At 41.3% G+C, this 25,540-nt stretch overlaps 1 protein-coding gene across 1 annotated transcript in view; it reads left to right on the top strand.

Moving 5' to 3' along the window:
* Positions 1–3,444: 3,444 nt before the first annotated feature.
* clic5b (chloride intracellular channel 5b) overlaps positions 3,445–25,540 on the top strand; it is a 43,002-nt gene continuing 20,906 nt past the window's right edge. The window contains exon 1 of the mRNA XM_060916099.1: positions 3,445–4,053. Within this exon, the coding sequence (XP_060772082.1) occupies positions 3,445–4,053 (609 nt within the window). The remainder of the gene's footprint in view (positions 4,054–25,540) is intronic.

The following is a 25,540-nucleotide window of genomic DNA, read 5'->3' on the forward strand; positions in this document are numbered from 1 at the left end:
CGTCCAAACGAGATCATATGGGATTACCTTTCACAGGTGAGAAACAACAAATTAATCCATTGTGTATCATTCAATTTATTCCGGACCATTGAAGACGCTGCCTTCCGCGTAGAATCATACGTCATCCTCGCCGCCATTTTGGAGAGGTCAAAGCGGAGAATAAAGATTAGCTGCGTTTAACTGTACCAACAGGTTTTCTGTCCAAACGAGATCACATGGGATTACCTTTCACAGGTGAGACTGGAAAAATACTTTTCATTGTATTTGGTCATTATAATGTAATTTTACGAACAGATTTTCCTGACTTTGTGGCTAATATGAAGTCTCGTGCATAATAGTTTATGCGCATGCGTCGTTACTTCTTCTATTGTTCTGGTGTCTCCGAAGGGACCGTCTTACAGCGCCCCTAGAGGTGTGGCATGTGTATTGCATCGTTTTCAGCAAGCGTTGCGTTGCCATATGGACCTGATATTTTACTGATTGTTGCCCATTTGGACGCGATATATTTTTAAATAGCATCTCGTTGCCGTTGTCGTGTGGATGTAGCCTTACTCTTCGTTTACATTACGTCGAATCAGTGGATCATCAGATTAACGTTCTTAAAACGATTCGTATTTACACTAAAACCGTTAGCCGTGCACACAGCAACACCAATACACGGATACGCTCGGCTCCGCAGGCATCCTGCGCTCCAAATCACTCCGCCCTGAACAGCGAGTGCCCTCTGGAGGGTGCGCACTCCGGCCCTGCGCAGCTCACACAGCGCGCGAGTGAAGTGCACAAGCCACGATTCGGGACTGAGCCGCTGTGTGTGTGTGATCCCAGCGCATATCACTTACTACTTGCAAGTGGAAGGATGGCAAGCCTAAAGACAATCATAACTACACAATGGGCAGTATTTGCATCAGTATTTGCAGTATTTTCATACTTTTATACTCTTTAATGAAAGGTGCTACAAGGCGGAAGTCCGCGCCGTTTTTCAGCAGTCGCGTCACATGACCAATGCCAGCGAATCAGGAAGGTGGATATCACAGTGACGTTGTCCAATGAGGACGCCAGCTAGAGCTCAGCACAGCGTATCCGCGTATTCTCAATGTTTACACAGCACCGGACCAGATACGATCTAGATTGAATACGTGGACGCTGGCGGATTCCCGTTTCCTGGCTTTTCCAGGTGGTTTAATGTAAACGGACAGTGCATCCGCGAAGAAAACGAGACAGATACGGTCTAATGTAAACGTAGCCTTAGACCACCTCCTCTGTTCACAGGAAAGCCAGTTCCTCAGGCCAGGACTCTGCAGACTATTTTCATTTCAATAAGAAAGGACACTCGTTTCAGGACTGCAATGTATGTATTTTAGCCAGAGAAGACTGGTGGTTTGAAAGAGGAGTTAAAAGAAGCCATCTTTGTCAACCTGGAACGACCATCACTGAACAGAGGGCACCTACAATGCAGTCCTTGACACACTTCCCAGAAACTGAATACACATCCACACCAAGACTCAGCTGATTTCAATGACTCACATGATGGCAGAGAGAGCCAACGACTCACAGATCACCCTAATAACTCTCTAAGCTGCTAATACCATTCACACCCGGCCTCCAGTGACCCTAACAACCTACAGAATGAATCAACGACCCAGGTGACCTCAGCAACTCGCCTTAGGGTTGCTTTTGATCCACTAGAGGATAAATACCTGGAACTCTCCACTAGTCAGACAGAACTGAAGAAGCCTTTCGGATGAGAGGTGAAACATCTTCAAGGATTTCAAGCAAGTCCAGTTGCCTTCTTTAGCACCTCTGGTTTGTTCATATTATTTTGTTTTATAGATTTTATAGACTGATGTAGAGATTGATTTTTTTGTTTTTAAATCCTGTGTTATGCTGATACTGGAATAAATAAATGATAAAATGTTATTGATCTTTTAGTGGTAGCTGCCTGTTGTGTTTATTTGTTCATACTGAACTGTAGAAAATATTGACTATGAATTTTGAAAAAAAAAATTAAGCTTTTCTAAACCCTGTTACTGTTGTTATTGCAGAAATGAAAATTATTATTATTATTATTATTATTATTATTATTATTATTATTATTATTGATCCCATTAATAAGTATGCTTCAAATAAATAATGTATTAAACATGTAATTGTGGTTTAAAGTAAAAGCTTCAACCAATGGTGATGTCTGTTTCCCAAATAACCAAAAAGGTGGTTCTTCAGAATATGATATAAACATTTTTCCTTCATATGTAGATTATCATGTGCTGGCGATTTTTTTTTTTAATTAATGGCAAGAAAGCTGAGGAAAAATAGTGTCCTGATAAATCTGAATTGACCCTACAGTATTAATCTGTTTAATCTTGCCTTAAATCAAGAACTGATAAAGGTTCTTTGGTTGTTAGAGAAGCCATGGCCTAATGGTTAGCGATGCAGCTTTAGGACCAAAAGGTCGCTGGTTTGAGTCCCTGAACCAGCAGAAATGGATGAAGTGCCCTTGAGCAAGGCACCTAACCCCAACTGCTCCGGGTATGTTGCTCTGGATAAGTCTAAAGTCCTTTCCCGCACCATATGGCACTGATCTCTGTTTCTGTAGCCCTCGGCTTCTCACCTATTCCATAGCTAGGGTTACAGTGGGAGGTTAGTCTTCTGGTAACCATGAGCATTTGACTCCCCACTCACATCTGTATTGCAGCACACCTTGCCAGATGGCAGCAGGTACCATTTTTATGATGGTCTTTGGTATGACCCAACCGCGAGTAGAACTCGTGATCTCCCGATCAAGAGGCAGACACGCTAACCACGAGGCCAACTTGTGGTCTTGCTCTGGATAAGATCATCTGCTAAATGCCTGTAATGTAATGTTCCTCTGTGAGAACCCTTGAAGGTTTTATATAGGACCCTAAAATAAAGTGCTTATTTATCACAAAGGGGTTTTCAGAAACTAAGAACCCTTAATGATTCACAGAACCCTTGAAACTGTCTTTTTATGACACCGAAAATGAAGCTGGGTGGCCTGAATAGTCAAATTTGCATAGCGTTTCTCTAAGTCCAACTGTACAGAAAGCCACACCGTAAAAGAAAGCTCCATAAACAGGCTAGTATCAGCATCCTATAAAAAGCAAGAAGGAGGTTGATTTGAATTCCTCTTGTTTGCTCACGTTCACTGAATCCCAAAATACTCCATAGTTCCCTATCCTGGAGCACTATATAGAGTCGGAAATAATGATTTCTCCACCCTACGTAGTGCACAATATGAGGCAATGGGGGCCGTTTGTGATTCAGCCATTTAAATGACACAGCAACAGAGCAAAGTTCATTACTGAGTTGAGGCTGCCAGCTGCCAGTGTGCGTGCTCCACTGCACTCCAGCCTTCTCCCTTCAGCAGCAGCAGCAGCAGCAGGTACGCGTTTCAGGTGCTTCAGCCGAACTTCTTAGACTTCAGACATGGCAGAGGAGAATATATATGAAAAAGTAGATGAGGAGAACGTATACGAAAAGCCTTTTGATGAGATGAAGGCTGATAAGGAGGAACCAAAATATGAGAACCAGAGCATGTTTTCCAACAACGCGTCAGTGTCAGTGACAGACGCAATTTACAGTGAGATCGATGTTAAAGGCAAGGCAGGAAGAAGTTTGTCTCCAGAGTATATGAACACGAATGACGCCACAGAGGAGGAGGCAAAGGAAAGCCCAAGTGAAGTCCAGAATGGTGTCGGTTTGTATGAGGTTCCATCAGGAGAGCATGAAGAAGAAGAAGAAGAAGAAGAGGTGTCATCCAGACACTCATCCACGTCTTCCTCTGAGCATGATGGAGAGCTGTGTGATGAAGATCAGCTGCACGAACCCACGTATGAAGACAACGCTGAGGATGGGATGATGATGGCATATTCACTGCCCATGGGCAAAGACGGAGAAATGGAGGAGGAAGTCATGGACTACAGTCTCAAACCAGTGCAAAACAATAATGTTGAAGAAGAAGACGAAGAAGAAGAAGAAGACCAACAAGAGAAACTTAGAGATCCCAGTCAGCCTGAAATCTCACTCTTTGTCAAGGTTGGACCCAGATATTATACATTAAGTTATTTACTCAAGTTGCATAAAAACAGCAATATCCGCTGTGTTGAATGAACACCCTGCAGGGTTTATATACAGTATGTCCAATTGGACACAAATTAACCATGAAAAAGTTAAATCTACACTTTGGGTGTTAATTCAACACTAGGGATTTTATTGTGAAGACTCAGTTCCTCATTAGGTTCTTTTGTTTTGTTTCCATTCTCGATAAGAGGTTATTTTGAATGGAAAACCCTCTGTCGTAGAATTCATGTGCTTGCAGAACTTTGGAAAATCAGAATAACAGACTTAGAAATCTATTAGCATACTAGTATGATCTGATCATGCAAAATAATAAAGTAATAAAGATGATTTTTTTCTTCTAATGTTCAGAAATAGGGGCGATTGTCACCCATAAGGACATTTCACCTTAACTTGGTGACTGAAGGTCATGTAGGTGTGGCTGCATGAAAGTAATAATTATCACTTGGACTTGAACCATTTAGATTAAGTGTAAAAAAAAAATCTACAAAGATTGAGCCATGCTTCCTCATTATGTCATCTATTTTACAGCCTCGGATAGTTTAATAAAGAGGCATGATCTCTACACAGGAAGTGCAAATAAATTATGTCATGGAATGAAAGTCCAAGAAATCGTCTTGACATTAATGCTTCAACTGACAGTTAATCTGTATTTGGTGTAGTGTAGATAAGGCACATCCAGAACGGAATGGAAATAGCCAGAAGAATCTGTCAATCAGTCAGCTTTCTCAATCATTAACCTCTGCTTTCTTGAAGTGACTTTGTTCCCAACTATGAGTTTCCAGACACTAGCTGAAGCTATGCTCAGAATGACTCAATATGTTGCTCAAGTGTACCAATGTGTGTTGAACCCAGAAATTAGGCATTGCACCAAATATTGGTCAAAATCACCTTTCTGTATCAGAATTCTGGTCGTAGTTTCTTCAGGACATACGGTAGCAGTGCCGTTTAATCATTCATCAGGTAACTGCATAGTCATGGAAACAAGGCTAAACCTGTGTGTGCAAATGAAAACGTGCTCTCTTTACTTTTTGATAGAAGGGTCACTATAATTCAGTACGCAAAGGGGTCACTTTGCTGATTGAGCAACAGTGATTGTGTGCTTGAAAGGTCTGAGATGAAGTTATACTAAAGTATTTGTACAATTTCTATTTTCCACAGAACATAATAGCTCGTATTTGCAGAAATTATAATGTGTTAATACACTGCGTACGGCTGCATATACTTTTAAAGACAGCCTAGAACTACTGGATATGTTTAAACACAATCAACAATACCTTAATTTATAACCACTTGTCTCCACCACAATATTTTATGATCACCATAGGTCACAGTCATAAAAGAAAAGCTATTGTGGAGGTTTTCTTGACAGGGCGTGTTTCAAAACACTTCAACCGTGTTACAAAATTCAACGAACAGATTAACAGTAATCTCATTATTTTGAAATTAATTTGCTTTTGACTTTTGCTCATAATCCTAGAAAAAAAAAACAAAGTAACCAAAACATCTCATCTCATTATCTCTAGCCGCTTTATCCTTCTACAGGGTCGCAGGCAAGCTGGAGCCTATCCCAGCTGACTACGGGCGAAAGGCGGGGTACACCCTGGACAAGTCGCCAGGTCATCACAGGGCTGACACATAGACACAGACAACCATTCACACTCACATTCACACCTACGCTCAATTTAGAGTCACCAGTTAACCTAACCTGCATGTCTTTGGACTGTGGGGGAAACCGGAGCACCCGGAGGAAACCCACGCGGACACGGGGAGAACATGCAAACTCCACACAGAAAGGCCCTCACCGGCCCCGGGGCTCGAACCCAGGACCTTCTTGCTGTGAGGCGACAGCGCTAACCACTACACCACCGTGCCGCCCGTTAACCAAAACATCATGATGATAAATACTTTGAATTACATTCATATAGGTTAATTGGAAAATAATTAAGCACTTTCTAGCCAGGTTTCATAGACTGGTGTTTATCTATTCCATTATAATGTTGATATAGCATGTTGAAATAACAATGATAGTGAAGGTGGTGGTGTTTCATATCGCAAATATTAAAGGTAGCAAGAGCAACTGTGAGCTACTGCTCTCTTACATATACCTCCACTCTCGCTTATATCAGAATGCAAACACTCGAAGGAATAGGACACATGAATGTTGACTTCAACAAATAATTAACCCTGAAACAAGTAAGTAAAGAGCAGTGTAGTTTGTAGTTGCTGAGAAAAGTGCTACGAAAATTTTGTAAATCCACCCTATATGTTTCGTAAATACATTCAGTCGGTAAACAGGAAGTCGATGTGCGACAGACCAGAAAACGGTATACACAGTATAGAACCCCAAGCTGAAGCTTGGTACCAACTATCAAGCAGTTGTGATTTGTAGTTGCTGAGAAAAATGTTATGAAAATTTTGTAAATTCACCCTATATATTTCATAAATACATTCAGTCGGTAAACAGGAAGTCGATGTGGTGCAGACCTGAAAACAGTGTACATGGTATAGAACCCCAAGCTGAAGCTCGGTGCCAAATATCAAGCAGTTGTGATTTGTAGTTGCTGAGAACAGTGTTACGAAAATTTTGTAAATCCACCCTATATGTTTCGTAAATACATTCAGTTGGTAAACAGGAACTCGATGTGCGATAGACCTGAAAATGGTATGCATGGTATAGAACCCCAAGCTGAAGTTTAAATATATGAAGTTTAACATATTTAAACAAGCAAACATTTCACCCTTTTGATACAGCGCCTCCAGATAAAGATGATATACCTGAACAAAACAACAAGTTTAATTAGCTCTTTCAATCATTTATTCAACAAAAATATCAGTGGATATAATATTCTTCTGTGGAGAAAGTAAATACACACTTGGCTTCAGAAGCTTGCATTGTCCCCTGTAACGGATATAACTTCTTGTAGGCGTTTTGCATAATTGTCCACCAGTCTCTGACATCGACTTGCTGAAATTTTTGACCACTCTTCCATGCCAAATTCCTTCAGTTACAAGATGTTTGAGGGTTTTCTTACATGTTCTGCCCTTTTCAAATCTCCTCACAACGTTTCAATGGGGTTCAAATCTGGATTTTGACGAGGCCATTCCATATCCCTCCATTTCTTCTTTTTGAGCCATCCCTTGGTGGATTTGCTATGTGCTTAGGATCGTTACCTTGTTGAAAGGTCCACCTCCGGTTCAACTTCAACTTCTGAAGAGATGGCCTCACATTATCTTCAAGCACTCTTTGATATGATTCAGAATTCATAGTTGAATCACTGAATGCAAGCTTCCCAGTCCCTGAGGCAGCAAAGCTGACCCAAACCATAACATTTTCACCACCATGCTTCACAACGGGTATGAGGTTCTTTTCCTGAAAAGCTGTCTTTGGTCTGCGCAACATGTGTACTCATACTGTGGTCAAACAACTTGACCTTTGATTCATCTGTCCAGAGCACATTATCCCAAAAAGCCTGGTCTTTGCCTATGTTTACTGGCAAACTGTAGCCTTCCTTTAACGTTCCTTTTAGACAGCAAAGGCCTGTCCAAAAATCCCAGCATGCCTCCTATTCAGGTCAAATTTGTCCAATCTCTTAATTCTTATTGTAGATGTATGCACTTTCAGACCAACATAGTTGTAAGAGTTACCTGCAGATCCAGTGATGAAATTTTGGGGTTCTTGGAGACTTCTTTTAGCATCAAATGGTCTGCTCTTGGGCTGAATTCGCTGGGGGGGCCCAGTCCTGGACAAATTGGCAGTTGTTTGAAATCTATGTCACTTGTAAATGATTTTCCTTACAGTGGAATTATTTATTCTAATCATTTACAGATCTTTTGAATCCCTTGCCTGATTTACAGGCATCCACAACATTATTTCTGAGGTCCTTAAAGAGATCTTTAGATATTGGCTTGATGACACCACACACTTCAATAGCAAAGAGAACACCAGACCCTAGATGTCAGGTTTAAATAAGACACGTTCCACCTGCAGGAGGTTCTAATCGATGGCACCTGATCTGGAACACTGGAGTCTAATTTATGGATTGAAAGTGTGATAAATGTAAGGGTGTACTTACTTTTTTGGCTGATTTTTTTATTTAAACTATGAAAATGACTACAAAATGTCAATTTTATGTGTTGTTTGTTGAAGTATATCACCTTTATCACTGTATCAAAGAGAGTGAAATGTTTGCTTGTTTAAATATGTTGAGAAAAAGTCTATAATTAACATGGGATGTACTTATTTTTTCACATGACTGTACTTATACTCAGTACGTAAACATAGGTACATGCATATACATATAAATTCTAAAATAATAACTACTATATATATATATATATATACATATATATGGAGCACCCGGAGGAAACCCACGCAGACACGGGGAGAACATGCAAACTCTGCACAGAAAGGCCCTCGCCGGCCACGAGGCTCGAACCCGGAGGCAACAGCGTTAACCACTACACCACCATGCCGTGGTGTAGTGGTTAACGCTGTTGCCTCCGCGTTTGAGGTCCGGGTTCGAGCCCTGTGGCCGGCGAGGGCCTTTCTGTGCGGAGTTTGCATGTTCTCCCCGTGTCTGCGTGGGTTTCCTCCGGGTGCTCCGTTTTCCCCCATAGTCCAAAGACATGCAGGTTAGGTTAACTGGCGACTCTAAACTGACTGTAGGTGTGAATGTGAGTGTGAATGGTTGTTTGTCTCTATGTGTCAGCCTTGCGATGACCTGGCGACTTGTCCAGGGTGTACCCCGCCTTTCGCCCATAGTCAGCTGGGATAGGCTCCAGCTTGCCTGCGACCCTGTCGAACAGGATAAGTAGCTATAGATAATGGATGGATGTGTGTGTGAAAGAAAGAGAGTGCTATTTACTCTCTGAGCCACTTGGTTTTCAAGCTGTATAGTTATATATAACCTTTCTGTCTTTCTTAGCATGCACATGGTCCTGTTTTACGATCTAAAATCTCAATCTTTGCTGCCTGCCGCTACTGATACGCCAAGGTTTCAGTCAATGAGGCATATCTCATTTTAAAAAGTTTAAAGGTTGTTCAGTGGTGTAACTTTCTTAGGTTCATCAGGGTGAGTGATTTGGGACATCTGTGAATGATTTGCAGAACAATACAAAGGTTTCATTTCAAATTAATTCTGTGTTTCAGCTTATGGAGTTTATTTAGTTTTTTTTTGTTTGTTTGTTTTTTAGTTGTCTCAAACTTATTCAGTTATTGGTGGCAATTCATTATTATTCAGTAACTCCTCTGAATTAATTAGTAACTTCAGGAAAACTAAAAGGAAGGGGATGTAGTTATAAAAGTGAAGAATATTAAGTCTGAAACTGCTGACAGGACTTGAGAGTTTTAGTGTTTAAAGTTTACACTTTCTTCTCAGAACCTCCCACCAATCAAAAGTCAGAAGCAAAGGTAACATTGTGCCTGCAAAAATGCATCGGCAGAAGAAGAAGAAGAGGAACAACAACTTTATTAATCACACATCCAGTACACTTGTGATTCCTCTCTGCATTTAACCCATCTGATGCAGTAAACACACATGCACACACACGTGAGCAATGAGCGCACACACACACACATACCCAGAACAGTGGGCAGCCATGCTAACAGTGCCCGATGAAAGGCACACAGAAAGGCACCTGTCGGTCGCTGGGCTCGAACCCAGAACCTTCTTGCTGTGAAACAAAAATCACAGCAATGAGAGAGAAAATTATTTTTGAAAAAAAAAAAACTTAAAGGAGAACTGAAGTCATGTTTAAACGTGCTTTATTTCTTAATTAACGTGTTATTCAATTATGTTTTCGGTTTTAGTACCCTTATATCGTGACTCGTATTGGCAACTAATTGCAATTAAATATTATACTTATCGGCCTATTCGGTTTTTAGCCATGTTGAATTTAGTTTGTTTGGTCCACGGCAGGCGTCGCTTATCCGCACGATCTTCACGAGATTTGTGCGAGACTTCGAAACGTCAAGTGTCAGCCAGGTGTCAGTGCCACCATTTTGAAAACTGTTTTCCAAACGAAATATTGCACAAAAACGAGTTTAAATGACGATTACTGCCTACTTTTTTCAAACTTTCCTGATTGCTATCAAAACAAACAAAACTTCCAGCTTGATTACATCAGCATTCGAAAGAGGGCGCGCGCGTCTTTTGACAATCTTGGCAGACGTCGGTCACTTTGATTTCCGCTGTACGTTTTACTTCCGTCCTACGATGTCTCACACAGGTCTCAACGAATCTCGTTTAAGGCCATTGCTTTGACATATGGACTGATATATTACAGAGCATATTTCAAACACTCATAACTTTCTATAGCAGTGACAAAATAGCTATCGAAAATGCATTCCTATATTTAATAAAATGAGATAAATAGAATTTTGATGAGGGCGGCACGGTGGTGTAGTGGTTAGCGCTGTCGCCTCACAGCAAGAAGGTCCGGGTTCGAGCCCCGTGGCCGGCGAGGGCCTTTCTGTGTGGAGTTTGCATGTTCTCCCCGTGTCCGCGTGGGTTTCCTCCGGGTACTCCGGTTTCCCCCACAGTCCAAAGACATGCAGGTTAGGTTAACTGGTGACTCTAAATTGACCGTAGGTGTGAATGTGAGTGTGAATGGTTGTCTGTGTCTATGTGTCGGCCCTGTGATGACCTGGCGACTTGTCCAGGGTGTACCCCGCCTTTCGCCCGTAGTCAGCTGGGATAGGCTCCAGCTTGCCTGCGACCCTGTAGAAGGATAAAGCGGCTACAGATAATGAGATGAGATAAATAGAATTTTGATGAGGGCGGCACGGTGGTGTAGTGGTTAGCGCTGTCGCCTCACAGCAAGAAGGTCTGGGTTCGAGCCCCGTGGCCGGCGAGGGCCTTTCTGTGTGGAGTTTGCATGTTCTCCCCGTGTCCGCGTGGGTTTCCTCCGGGTGCTCCGGTTTCCCCCACAGTCCAAAGACATGCAGGTTAGGTTAACTGGTGACTCTAAATTGAGCGTAGGTGTGAATGTGAGTGTGAATGGTTGTCTGTGTCTATGTGTCGGCCCTGTGATGACCTGGCGACTTGTCCAGGGTGTACCCCGCCTTTTGCCCGTAGTCAGCTGGGATAGGCTCCAGCTTGCCTGCAACCCTGTAGAAGGATAAAGCGGCTAGAGATAATGAGATGAGATGAGATGTTATGGTCTGATCTAAACAGGTCTTATATTGTAATATGAAATAACAGGAGGGGCCACTGAGATGAGTTCATGCTTTTAAGCCATGAAACATTCACTGTAGTCCACTTAATTATAAAAATATAGAGTAATCAGATAGCAGACAGTTGTCATGCAAATGTTTTGATAGATAGATCATGTGATAGGTTTAGGCAGAGTACATACATGCAGATATTTGTTGGTTAGTATAGCTGTGTGTCATTGCATCATAAATTCACATGCAATAAAAATTAAGATTTAGGGCACTATCCTACCAGTGCAGGTTTAATTTGCTAGCAAGCAGCCAGTGTATTTTTTTTTTTTGGTTGGTTGGGTGCAAGACAATTGTTTCATGTTTGCATTCTATTGTTATTTTTATAGTTACAGTGGATATAAAAAGTGTACACACTGTTAAAATGATCGGTTTTTCTGATATAAAAAAATGAGACCACAATAAATAATTTCAAAACTTTTCCCACCTTTAATGTGACCTATAACCTGTACAATTCAATTGAAAAACAAACAAATCTGTTAGGGGGAAAAACATCAAAAATAAAAAATGTACAATAAGCTGGTTGCATAAGTGTGCACACCCTTAAACTAATACTTTGTTGAAGCACCTTTTGTTTTAATTACAGCATTCAGTCTTTTTGGGTTCACACCTGCCATCAGTTAAAATGACTCTGATTAACCCCAAATAAAGTTCAGACATTTACTCAGTTGCATCCTGCAGCAAAAGCCAGGGTTCACAGAGAGCTTACAAAGCAGCAAAGGGATCTCATTGTTGAAAGGTATCAGTCAGGAGAAGGGGACAAAAACATTTCCACGGCATTAGATATACCATGGAGCACAGTGAAGACAGTCATCAAGAAGTGGAGAAAATATGGGACAACAGTGACATTACCGAGAACTGGACGTCCCTCCAAAATTGATGAAAAGACGAGACGAAAACTGGTCAGGGAGGCTGCCAAGAGGCCTACAGCAACACTGAAGGAGTGGCAGGAATTTCTGGCAAGTACTGGTTGTGTACTACATGTGACAACAATCTCCCGTATTCTCTGTATGTCTGGACTATGAGGTAGGGTCAAAGAAAAACATCCAGGCCCGGCTAAATTATAAAAAAAAAAAAAAAAACATCAGCTCTCCCTAAAGCATGTGGGAAAATGTGTTATGGTCTGATGAAACCAAGGTTGAACTTTTTGGCCACAATTCCAAAAGGTATATTTGGCGCAAAAACAACACTGCACATCACCAAAAGAGCACCATCCCCACGGTGAAGCATGGTGGTGGCAGCATCATGTTTTGGGGTTGTTTTTCTTCAGCTGGAACAGGGGCTTTCGTCAAGGTGGAGGGAATTATGAACAGTTCTAAATACCAGTCAATTTTGGCTCAAAACCTTCAGGTGTCTGCTAGAAAGCTGAGGATGAAGAGGAATTTCATCTTTCAGCACGACAATGACCCCAAAAAAGTTTTGGAATAGCCCAGCCAGAGCCCAGACCTAAATCCAATTGAAAATCTGTGGGGTGACCTGAAGAGGGCTGTGCACAAGAGATACCCTCGCAATCTGACAGATTTGGAGCGCTTTTGCAAGGAAGAGTGGGCAAATATTGCCAAGTCTAGATGTGGCAGGCTGATCGACTCCGACCCAAAAAGACTGAATGCTGTAATTAAATCAAAAGGTGCTTCAACAAAGTATTAGTTTAAGGGTGTGCACACTTATGCAACCAGTTTATTGTATGTTTTTTATTTTTATGTTTTTCCCCCCTAACAGATTTGTTTGTTTTTAAATTGAATTGTACAGGTTATAGGTCACATTAAAGGTGGGAAAATTTTGAAATTATTTCTCGTGGTCTCATTTTTTTATATTAGAAAAACCTATCATTTTAACGGGGTGTGTACACTTTTTATATCCATTGTATGTATTACGATGCTGTGTTGTTGGTGGGAAAGCACAAAATCAAATGCTGCATATCGTGACTCATATTGGCAAAAACAAATCCACTGCTCAAACCCATTTTGGTCTAAAAATGCATGTCTGTTACACGCTTAGAAACACTGGATTAAAACTGATACAAATTATGTGAAATTCTTCCACATCAGTGGGTGAGTTTTGGGACAATGCTTGTTGTGTTACTTTCGACACCTTCACCGTGTTAATTATTTTAACATAGTTAATGAGTCAGGAAGGTTAACACAAAGATGTGTAAACATGTTTAATATTAACACATTATGTACTGTTCTTGGCTACACACATGTTGTGTTAAAACATGCCTAAAATCCCCCACAAAAAAGTGTTCTGCATCACAAAATGAGTTAATGACAATAATACACTACAGTGGTGCTTGAAAGTTTGTGAACCCTTTAGAATTTTCTATATTTCTGCATAAATATGACCTAAAACATCATCAGATTTTCACAAAAGTCCTAAAAGTAAATAAAGAGAACCCAGTTAAACAAATGAGACAAAAATATTATACTTGGTCATTTATTTATTGAGGAAAATGATCCAATATTACACATCTGTGAGTGGCAAAAGTATGTGAACCTTTGCTTTCAGTATCTGGTGTGACCCCCTTGTGCAGCAATAACTGCAACTAAACGTTTCCGGTAACTGTTGATCAGTCCTGCACACCGGCTTGGAGGAATTTTAGCCCGTTCCTCCGTACAGAACAGCTTCAACTCTGGGATGTTGGTGGGTTTCCTCACATGAACTGCTCGCTTCAGGTCCTTCCACAACATTTCGATTGGATGAAGGTCAGGACTTTGACTTGGCCATTCCAAAACATTAACTTTATTTTTCTTTAACCATCTTTGGTAGAACGACTTGTGTGCTTAGGGTCGTTATCTTGCTGCATGACCCACCTTCTCTTGAGATTCAGTTCATGGACAGATGTCCTGACATTTTCCTTTAGAATTCGCTGGTATAATTCAGAATTCATTGTTCCATCAATGATGGCAATCCATCCTGGCCCAGAAGCAGCAAAACAGGTCCAAACCATGATACTACCACCACCACCACCATGTTTCACAGATGGGATAAGGTTCTTATGCTGGAATGCAGTATTTTCCTTTCTCCAAACAAAACACTTCTCATTTAAAACAAAAAGTTCTATTTTGGTCTCATCTGTCCACAAAACATTTTTCCAATAGTCTTCTGGCTTGTCCACGTGATCTTTAGCAAACTGCAGATGAGCAGCAATGTTCTTTTTGCAGAGAAGTGGCTTTCTCCTTGCAACCCTGCCATGCACACCATTGTTGTTCAGTGTTCTCCTGATGGTGGACTCATGAACATTAACATTAGCCAATGTGAGAGGGGCCTTCAGTTGCTTAGAAGTTACCCTGGGGTCCTTTGTGACCTCGCCGACTATTACATGCCTTGCTCTTGGAGTGACCTTTGTTGGTCACCAATCCTGGGGAGGGTAACGATGGTCTTGAATTTGCTCCATTTGTACACAATCTGTCTGACTGGGGATTGGTGGAGTTCAAACTCTTTAGAGATGGTTTTGTAACCTTTTCTAGCCTGATGAGCATCAAGAACACTTTTTCTGAGGTCCTCAGAAATCTCCTTTGTTCGTACCATGATACACTTCCACAAACATGTGTTGTGAAGATCAGACTTTGATAGATCCCTGTTCTTTAAATAAAACAGGGTGCCCACTCACACCTGATTGTCATCCCATTGATTGAAAACACCTGACTCTAATTTCACCTTCAAAATTACTGCTAATCCTAGAGGTTCACATACTTTTGCCACTCACAGATATATAATATTGGATCATTTTCCTCAATAAATAAATGACCAAGTATAATATTTTTGTCTAATTTGTTTAACTGGGTTCTCTTTATCTACTTTTAGGACTTGTATGAAAATCTGATGTTTTAGGTCATATTTATGCAGAAATATAGAAAATTCTAAAGGGTTCACAAATTTTCAAGCACCACTGTATTTATGACTTCAAGACATTTATTATTATGACATATTAACAATAACATTCACAGAAATCAATCTGCAGAATATGACAATACAAATTCATAGAATAGGATTTCATAGAATGTCAGCAGTAATAAAGGAAATGTCCGACACAGGACAAAAGAGTTCTTTTCCCAATTTCTTTCAGCAACATGACACATAACCATATTTCTACAACCCCGATTCCAAAAAAGTTGGGACAAAGTACAAATTGTAAATAAAAACGGAATACAATAATTTACAAATCTCAAAAACTGATATTGTATTCACAATAGAACATAGACAACATATCAAATGTCGAAAGTGAGACATTTTGAAATTTCATGCCAAATATTGGCTCATTTGAAATTTCATGACAGCAACACATCTCAAAAAAGTTGGGACAGGGGCAATAAGAGGCTGGAAAAGTTAAAGGTACAAAAAAGGAACAGCTGGAGGACCAAATTGCAACTCATTAGGTCAATTGGCAATAGGTCATTAACATGACTGGGTATAAAAAGAGCATCTTGGAGTGGCAGCGGCTCTCAGAAGTAAAGATGGGAAGAGGATCACCAATCCCCCTAATTCTGTGCCGACAAATAGTGGAGCAATATCAGAAAGGAGTTCGACAGTGTAAAATTGCAAAGAGTTTGAACATATCATCAACTACAGTGCATAATATCATCAAAAGATTCAGAGAATCTGGAAGAATCTCTGTGCGTAAGGATCAAGGCTGGAAAACCATACTGGGTGCCCGTGATCTTTGGGCCCTTAGACGGCACTGCATCACATACAGGCATGCTTCTGTATTGGAAATCACAAAATGGGCTCAGGAATATTTCCAGAGAACATTATCTGTGAACACAATTCACTGTGCCATCCGCCGTTGCCAGCTAAAACTCTATAGTTCAAAGAAGAAGCCGTATCTAAACACGATCCAGAAGCGCAGGCATTTTCTCTGGGCCAAGGCTCATTTAAAATGGACTGTGGCAAAGTGGAAAACTGTTCTGTGGTCAGACGAATCAAAATGTGAAGTTCTTTATGGAAATCAGGGACACTGTGTCATTCGGACTAAAGAGGAGAAGGACGACCCAAGTTGTTATCAGTGCTCAGTTCAGAAGCCTGCATCTCTGATGGTATGGGGTTGCATTAGTGCGTGTGGCATGGGCAGCTAACACATCTGGAAAGACACCATCAATGCTGAAAGGTATATCCAGGTTCTAGAGCAACATATGCTCCCATCCAGATGACGTCTCTTTCAGGGAAGACCTTGCATTTTCCAACATGACAATGCCAAACCACATACTGCACCAATTACAGCATCATGGCTGCGTAGATGAAGGGTCCGGGTACTGAACTGGCCAGCCTGCAGTCCAGATCTTTCATCCATAGAAAACATTTGGCGCATCATAAAACGGAAGATACGACAAAAAAGACCTAAGGCAGTTGAACAACTAGAATCCTACATTAGACAAGAATGGGTTAACATTCCTATCCCTAAACTTGAGCAACTTGTCTCCTCAGTCCCCAGACGTTTACAGACTGTTGTAAAGAGAAAAGGGGATGTCTCACAGTGGTAAACATGGCCTTGTCCCAACTTTTTTGAGATGTGCTGTTGTCATGAAATTTAAAATCACCTAATTTTTCTCTTTAAATGATACATTTTCTCAGTTTAAACATTTGATATGTCATCTATGTTCTATTCTGAATAAAATATGGAATTTTGAAACTTCCACATCATTGCATTCCGTTTTTATTTACAATTTGTACTTTGTCCCAACTTTTTTGGAATCGGGGTTGTATCATGGATCGATGTAGATCTGATCATCCGTGGACTCAGGAATCGCTGGCCGAGGATCGTCTTCAGATTGGTCCATTTGCTGCATAATAATTAATAAAATGTTAATGTTTAGACAGATAATCCAGTAGCCACATATTTTATATATATATATATATATATATATATATATATATATTACAAAGCTTTAGCTGATATCACAGCTCATCTCCTCCCCCCCAGCATAAAAATTACACACTAAATGTCATCATGAGGCTGCAGCTGCACATTCATACACCAACCTTCTTATAGATCTGTGGTAGGTTTCCCAAAAGCTTCTTAACACTAAGAACATCTTAATTAGGAGAGAGAGTGTTCAATGTGATGCTCGCTCTACCATTTAACGATGATCTTTGTGCTATGATGCTTTTGGGAAACCCGCCCCGAATGATATTTTCTGAAATGTATTTGTATTAAAAGGAATTACTGTCATGGGAAATAACTGGATTACTCTAGCCAGGGCTATATGAGGTACATCTTAGTTAGCTATACAGCAAAGTTAAGAATTATTCCCGCTTCATGATGCTGAATAATTAGTAGAATGTTTAGTTCAAGCCAGGCTCTTTAATAATACCAAGTATAAACTCCATGCTAATGAAAATGGCACACAAATACATAAAATATCTCACAAGTGAAATTTCCAGCTTGCAAACTGAGCCACAATACTTAAAAAAAATCTCCCAGCTGTATTTGTGCTGGGCAGCACGGTGGTGTTGTGATTAGCACTGTTGCCTCACAGCAAGAAGGTTCTGGGTTCGAGTCCAGTGGCCGACGGGGGCCTTTCTATATGGAGTTTGCATGTTCTCCCCATGTCTGCATCGGTTTCCTCCAGGTGCTCCGGTTTCCCCCACAGTCCACAGACATGCAGGTTAGGCTAACAGCCCCCTAGCATAACTACATCATCACTTGTTTACCGCAATGCATTGTGGGGGATAGCTGGGGTCGGTAGTTGAGTGATATGATTGATGTCAGATTAATTTGATGTGAGAGGAACAATTTTGCCATGCTCTGCCGTGAAAGACAATGAAATTGGTGATTTAAAGAGGTGGATAACCTGTTGAGGGTTTACAGCACGAAAATTGGAATCCAAATCAAGCTTGGTGAGAAGGTAAGAGTCTAGACCGAGTCTACCATACTGTACAACAACAACAGCAAATCTCAGAATGTCTTATTTCTGAGGACATATTGCACCAGATAAACTTTATTGAGAAAACAAATCTGTCTGAATATCGGGAACTGGTGCGGAGCAACGGGGATTTGTGGGTGAATAATGGTCCGAGTGATAAATGAGTGATTAGTTAAATAAAACTTGATATCAGGAAACATTACCAAAAAAAACCCCACCCACCTTTGGAAACCCACTGATCTGCCTTGTCATGTTCAGTATAAATGCATTTTATTCAATAAATGCTGCTAGTGAGGTACACTGAACATTATGCATTATACCCGAAAGAGAACCCTTCGTGGTTTGGGAGTTTTATCGGTCTGACAGGCTCGTTTGGCTGCCGAGTGCTTCTGCACGTTGAGAGGCAAAGCCCGAAGAATGCTTCTTTATTTTACAGGCTTTTGAACATCGCTAGTTTCAGACCATGAACAGTGTCTCATCTCATCTCTCATCTCATTATCTGTAGCCGCTTTATCCTGTTCTACAGGGTCGCAGACAAGCTAGAGCCTATCCCAGCTGACTACGGGCGAAAGGCGGGGTACACCCTGGACAAGTCCATGAACAGTGTCAATTGTTATAATCATCTATAACCGAAGGCCATTCTGCAGACCATGGAAATATTGCTGGGTCACAGTTTTAGTACGTCTTTTTCCCACCAGAGAAATGTAAGTTACAAACACTTGTCTGTTTCGATTTCATTGCGGATTAAACTTATCCATTTCTTTCTTCTCTTCTTTTCGACTGGCAGCTGATAAAAGCTCAAATTAGGTGTTCTCTTTGTTGTGGAGACACAGTAAGACACACAGCAATTCACTTTAGGCATGGTTAAAACAAGTTAGACAGAACAATGCAGTGCTTAACAACAGTGAAAGTAAACAGTATGGCGGAGCTGACCCCGGGTATCACCCATAATGCATTGTGGTAAACCAGTGATGACGTAGTTATGGGTTAGGGTCATTGGTGGCTCTAAATTGACTGTAGGTGTGAATGTGAGTGTGAATGGTTCTTTGTCTCTATTTGTCAGCCCTGCAATAATCTGGTGACTTGTCCAGGGTGTACCCCGCCTCTCACCCATAGTCAGCTGGGATAGGCTCCAGCTTGCCTGCGACCCTGTACAGGATAAGCGACTACAGATAACAGATGGATGGATGGATTAGAAAATTTGTTTAAACGTCAAAAGTTAATATGGAGTAAGATCTACAGTTTAACAGTTCCGTTAAAAACCAAACTAAACAAATTGTAACAATAACAGCAGCAGAAGATGTTGTTTTTGTATGTAAATATACATTAAGAAACAATTTCGAGTACAACTTACCTCAAGAATTTTGCTCTAGCTCTCACCAGCTCAAATCCTTTCCCCGTCAAAATGGCAGTTTCAACTCCCATGATGCTTATCACACACTCCGGCCAAAGTCAGCGGAACTTAGCATCACCCGGTGACGCCATGCACGAAACAAACACTTGCCAATTAAAACCACTTAACTACTACTCTTACCTGCTGCAAGAGCACATCGAATATAGTTGTTAAAAACAAGTAGCAAGCTAATCTTATTCAAACTGAAGACAGAGAGAACTAGCGTTAATGTAACACTACTTGAGGAACCCTGTTAGTTAAAATTCTCCCACTGAAATGCCTCACCTGAGTTACTATCATTCTACTGATTTCCAGGGGTTTGTAATCAGGGGTCTTCCATCTTACCTGCAAAGGGCCGCTGTATTATACTACAAGTACTAAGTAAGTACTGATGAGTTTCTAAATGTCTGGCATTAGCAGTGTTGTTTACAATGTCTCTGAGAAACGGAGAGGATGTTCAGAGGCATAAAATGTGGATTTTTATTTATTTTTCGTGATTCACATCCATCCATTACCGTATCTGTAGCCACTTATCCTGTTCTCCAGGGTCGCAGGCAAGCTGGAGCCTATCCCAGCTGACTATGGGCAAGAGGCGAGGTACACCCTGGACAAGTCGCCAGGTCATCGCATGGCTATCACAGAGACACAGACAACCATTCACACTCACATTCACACCTACAGTCAATTTAGAGCCACCAATTAGCCTAACCTGCATGTCTTTGGACTGTGGGGGAAACCGGAGCACCCGGAGAGAACATGAAAACTCCACACAGAAAGGCCCTCGCTGGCCGCTGGGCTCAAACCCAGGACCTTCTTGCTGTGAGGCGACAGTGCTAACCACTACACCACCAGTATTGGCAACTAATTGCAATTAAATATTATACCTATCGGCCTATTCGGTTTTTAGCCATGTTGAATTTAGTTTGTTTGGTCCACGGCAGGCGTCACTTATCTGCGCGATCTTCACGAGACTTGAAAAAGACTTCAAAATGTGAAGTGTCAGCCAGGTGTCAGTGCCGCCATTTTGAAAACTGTTTTCCAAACGAAATGTTGCACAAAAAACGAGTTTAAATGACGATTACTGCCTACTTTTTTCAAACTTTCCTGATTGCTATCAAAACAAACAAAACTTCCAGCTCGATTACATCAGCATTCGAAAGAGGGCGCGTGCGTCTTTTGACAACGTTGGCAGACGTTGGTCATTTTGATTTCCGCTGTACGTTTTACTTCCGTCCTACGATGTCTCGCTCAGGTCTCAACGAATCTCGTTTACGGCCATTGCTTTGACATATGGACTGATATATTACAGAGCATATTTCAAACACTCATAACTTGCTATAGCAGTGACAAAATAGCTATCAAAAATGCATTCCTATATTTAATAAAATGAGATAAATAGAATTTTGATGATAACAAATTTGCCTTCAGTTCTCCTTTAAAGGCCAATTCCCATAACTGCTTTTACGACATGCCTTGTTGTTATGCTAAAGCTTCAATTTCAATCAGCACTGAGAATCTATGGAGCTCAGGTGCATGTAAAACAAGACAGCAAGATGGATTATGGCTGGTTTGTATTTCTGCAACCACGTCTTTGTGAGAAAATCAGGCTGTTGTGCAGAAATGGTCCTGTCGGTATCTGCCTTCATACTTGCATGTAACATGAGTTGTCCACTAGGAGGCAGCACTGCATGAGCGAAACCATAATTTATGGAAAACAGAAAACAAACAAGCAGAACTCGATGCCAGCAGTATCAGTGGCAATGCTTCCACCACCAACTCGTCTAGTCTGTCTTGTTACTGAGTTGTATGCCTGAAATACACATAAAATATACTTCAAAGACAACTGAAGGGGCAACCATAGCCTCAAGGTTAGAGAAACGGCCTTGGGCCCAAAGAGTTGCTGGTTTGATTCCCTGAACCAACAGGAAAATCCATGGCTGAAGTGCCCTTGAGCAGGATACCTAACCCCCAGGTGTTGGGTATGTGTGTATGTTGCTCTGGATAAGAGTGTCTGCTAAATGCTTGTAATGTCTCATCTCATTATCTCTAGCTGCTTTATCCTGTTCTACAGGGTCGCAGGCAAGCTGGAGCCTATCCCAGCTGACTACGGGCGAAAGGCGGGGTACACCCTGGACAAGTCGCCAGGTCATCACAGGGCTGACACATAGACACAGACAACCATTCACACTCACATTCACACCTACGGTCAATTTAGAGTCACCAGTTAACCTAACCTGCATGTCTTTGGACTGTGGGGGAAACCGGAGCACCCGGAGGAAACCCACGCGGACACGGGGAGAACATGCAAACTCCGCACAGAAAGGCCCTCGCCGGCCACGGGGCTCGAACCCGGACCTTCTTGCTGTGAGGCCACAGCACTAACCACTACACCACCGTGTCACCCTGCTTGTAATGTAATGAAGAAAATTTATTTCAGACATGTGACCTTGACCCTGTCTGGACAAAATGTAATCTGTTACAATGATATTTTCATTTCATTAAATTTTTTTTTCATATTTTTATTTCATAACATTCAGACACTTGTTTTTGAGATATTGTGCTCACGAGAACCTCAGACAGACACATAGATGGACATGCATGGACAGAGGGACAACTCAAAAGCAATACTTCTGCTACTAACAAGAGAAATCTCAGTGCTAAAAGCAAAGGAGATAGGAATTAGGACTGCAATGCAATGCCACTATCTGTATATCTAGTGCTCCCCGGGTGCTGTAGTGTAGCTACCCACTGCTCTGGGAATGCGTGTGTGCACATACAGTGCTCAGCGTAAATGAGTACACCCCCTTTGAAAAGTAACATTTTAAACAATCTCTCAATGAACACAAACAATTTCCGAAATGTTGACAAGACAAAGTTTAATATAACATCTGTTTAACTTATAACATGAAAGTAAGGTTAATAATATAACTTAGATTACACATTTTTCAGTTTTACTCAAATTAGGGTGGTGCAAAAATGAGTACACCCCACAACAAAAACTACTACATCTAGTACTTTGTATGGCCTCCATGATTTTTAATGACAGCACCAAGTCTTCTAGGCATGGAATGAACAAGTTGGCGACATTTTGCAACATCAATCTTTTTCCATTCTTCAGCAATGACCTCTTTTAGTGACTGGATGCTGGATGGAGAGTGATGCTCAACTTGTCTCTTCAGAATTTCCCAAAGAAAATAATTTTTTTACACCACAAAGGTGAAGGCTACAAGATGATCAGCAAAGCTTTACTTATCAGTCAGAATACTGTTGCAAAAGTGTTACAAAAATTTAAGAAAGATGGAACTGCAACTGGGCGGCACGGTGGTGTAGTGGTTAGCACTGTCGCCTCACAGCAAGAAGGTCCGGGTTCGAGCCCCGTGGCCGGTGAGGGCCTTTCTGTGCGGAGTTTTCATGTTCTCCCCGTGTCCGCGTGGGTTTCCTCCAGATGCTCCGGTTTCCCCCACAGTCCAAAGACATGCAGGTTAGGTTAACTGGTAACTCTAAATTGACCGTAGGTGTGAATGTGAGTGTGAATGGTTGTCTGTGTCTCTGTGTCAGCCCTGTGATGACCTGGAGACTTGTCCAGGGTGTACCCCGCCTTTCGCCCGTAGTCAGCTGGGATAGGCTCCAGCTTGCCTGTGACCCTGTAGAACAGGATAAAGCGGCTAGAGATGATGAGATGAGATGAGATGAGATGAGATGAGATGGAACTGCAACCATCTCACAGAGACGTCCAGGTCGTCCACGGAAGTTAACACCTCGACAGGAGCGTCTTCTGATGAGAAGGGTTGAAGAAAATCAGCATGCAAGTTGACTGCAGTTATCTAAAGAAGTAGAAAGCCAAGCTGGGGTGACTATTTCCCGTGACACAATACGGCGTATAATGCAGAGGAATGGCATGCATGGAAGCCATCCACGAAAGAAGCCTCTCCTAAAGTCCAGGCACAAAAAAGCTTACCTAGAGTTTGCCAGGGCCCATGCTGACAAAGATGAAGACTACTGGGACTCTATACTCTGGAGTGATGAGACCAAGATAAATGTTTTTGGAACTGATGGCTTCAAAACTGTATGGCGTCGCAAAGGTGAGGAATACAAAGAAAAATGCATTTTGGAAATTGTTTGTGTTCACTGAGATATTGTTTAAAATGTTACTTTTCAAAGGGGGTGTACTCATTTCCACTGAGCACTGTACGTGTGTTCACTGCTTCAGATGGGTTTAATGCAGTGTTTCTCAATCACTGGGCCACGGCCCATTAGTGGGCCGCGAAGCGCCATCCAGTGGGCCATGACATTTTTTTCAAGTTTGAAGCCAAATACTAAATCGTTCAGGATGTCGTAGTGTCCCAAATCCGGTAGCTGGTTTTCCGAACACTTTTCAAGTGGAATAAAAACATTTGTGGGTAAATTAAGAAGAACAAGCTTTTATTTTGTCACATTTAACCCACGCGGGCACACATATACACACAGAGAGAGAGAGAGAGAGAGAGAGAGAGAGAGAGAGCGCAGACTGAATAAATAAATACGTTTGTAGGTAAATTATATGGATCTGTGATGCCTGCTGGAAGAGAAGAGCAGGGAGGATTGAGAATCGAGCGGCTGTGGTTTGTTTACACCCAATACTGAAACTTCTAGCATCCTAGCAACCTTCTCAAAGATGAGAACAATAAGCCTAGAAATTCCTCCTTACCTGGGCATAAACGATACAGGATTTATCTTGTACTGTCCTGATCCCCAGATCTTTAATCCAGCCACATATAAAAAGCTGTACGGTACGCCTCCATGCTCTTCCAGGTTTTCATCTGCGTGTCCGTGTAGAACGATGTCTGCAGCACCAGGTAGTTTGAGATGTCGGGGAACTCAATGGATGGATAATTTTCCAACTCATAATGAATGAATGAATAACTTTATTTAATCATGATAAGTTGATCAGCAGAGTTGGTGGGGTCGTGTACAGATAGAAATAATTACAAATACAAAAGACTAAAAATATACACAATCTTAAAAAAAACACTTAAATCTGTTTATTATTATTTGTTAATTATCTCCACATTAAGTTAATTAATAGCATGCATACCTATTGTCTTTGTATTTAGTTCCAGCTACAATAGGATCAAAATTTTTTCTACTAATGTCAAATTTAGCTGGTAAATTTTTCTTTCATGTACTTCTTGGTTTTAATAACTTGTTTGTTTGCTGGACACAAACATGGCAATAAGTTCTTGTGTTAATCGCCCAGACTCCACTTTTGGATCATTAATCCCTTTTGACCGAGAAATCCCTGCATGCATGGTTTTATGTTTGCTTCTGGCACATCCGTACAGTTTTAAATACAAAACATACAATTAAAAACAGGTTTTTTATTGCATTTAATTAATTCCTGGGCTCCCATCTGTAACAGGGAGTGAGGTTGTATCCCATTAAAGGTCCCATGGCATGGTGGTTTGTTGATGCTTTAAACAGGCTCGTGGAGGTTTCTGGATGTTATATCCGCAGCCTTTCTTGAAATGAACCCTCGGCACGTAGATATAGCCTCCTGGGAGAAAGCCCCATTTCAGCGCTTTTCCCAGTGCGTCGTTTTGCTCATGAGAAGCAGGAGGCGGGGAAGGGTAGAGGGTGGGGGCGGGTCTTATCATTAATATTCATGACATGTAAACGTATTACCTCTGATTGGCTAACAGCACTGTGACGCTACCTCCAGTGGGTCAGAACAAGCGGATGTGGGTGTCTTACTATGGCGAGAGAGAAGGAACAAACCACGAAGGGAAAAATACCGGGCGCTGACGTCATTAAGGTGCGACGCGAGGAAATAAAATAAATTCAACAAATGTTTGGGTTTTTACTGAGCAAACAAACAAATAAAATGAACGAGTGACTTAAAAAAAAGAATGTGGGTGTCTTTGTAAAAACTGTTTTGATTGGCTATTATAACAGAGCATGCTGCATGCTTTTTGGTTTTGTAGCGCAGAG

Source organism: Neoarius graeffei, chromosome 3 (genome assembly GCF_027579695.1).
Source record: "Neoarius graeffei isolate fNeoGra1 chromosome 3, fNeoGra1.pri, whole genome shotgun sequence".
In the NCBI taxonomy this organism is placed as follows: domain Eukaryota; kingdom Metazoa; phylum Chordata; class Actinopteri; order Siluriformes; family Ariidae; genus Neoarius; species Neoarius graeffei.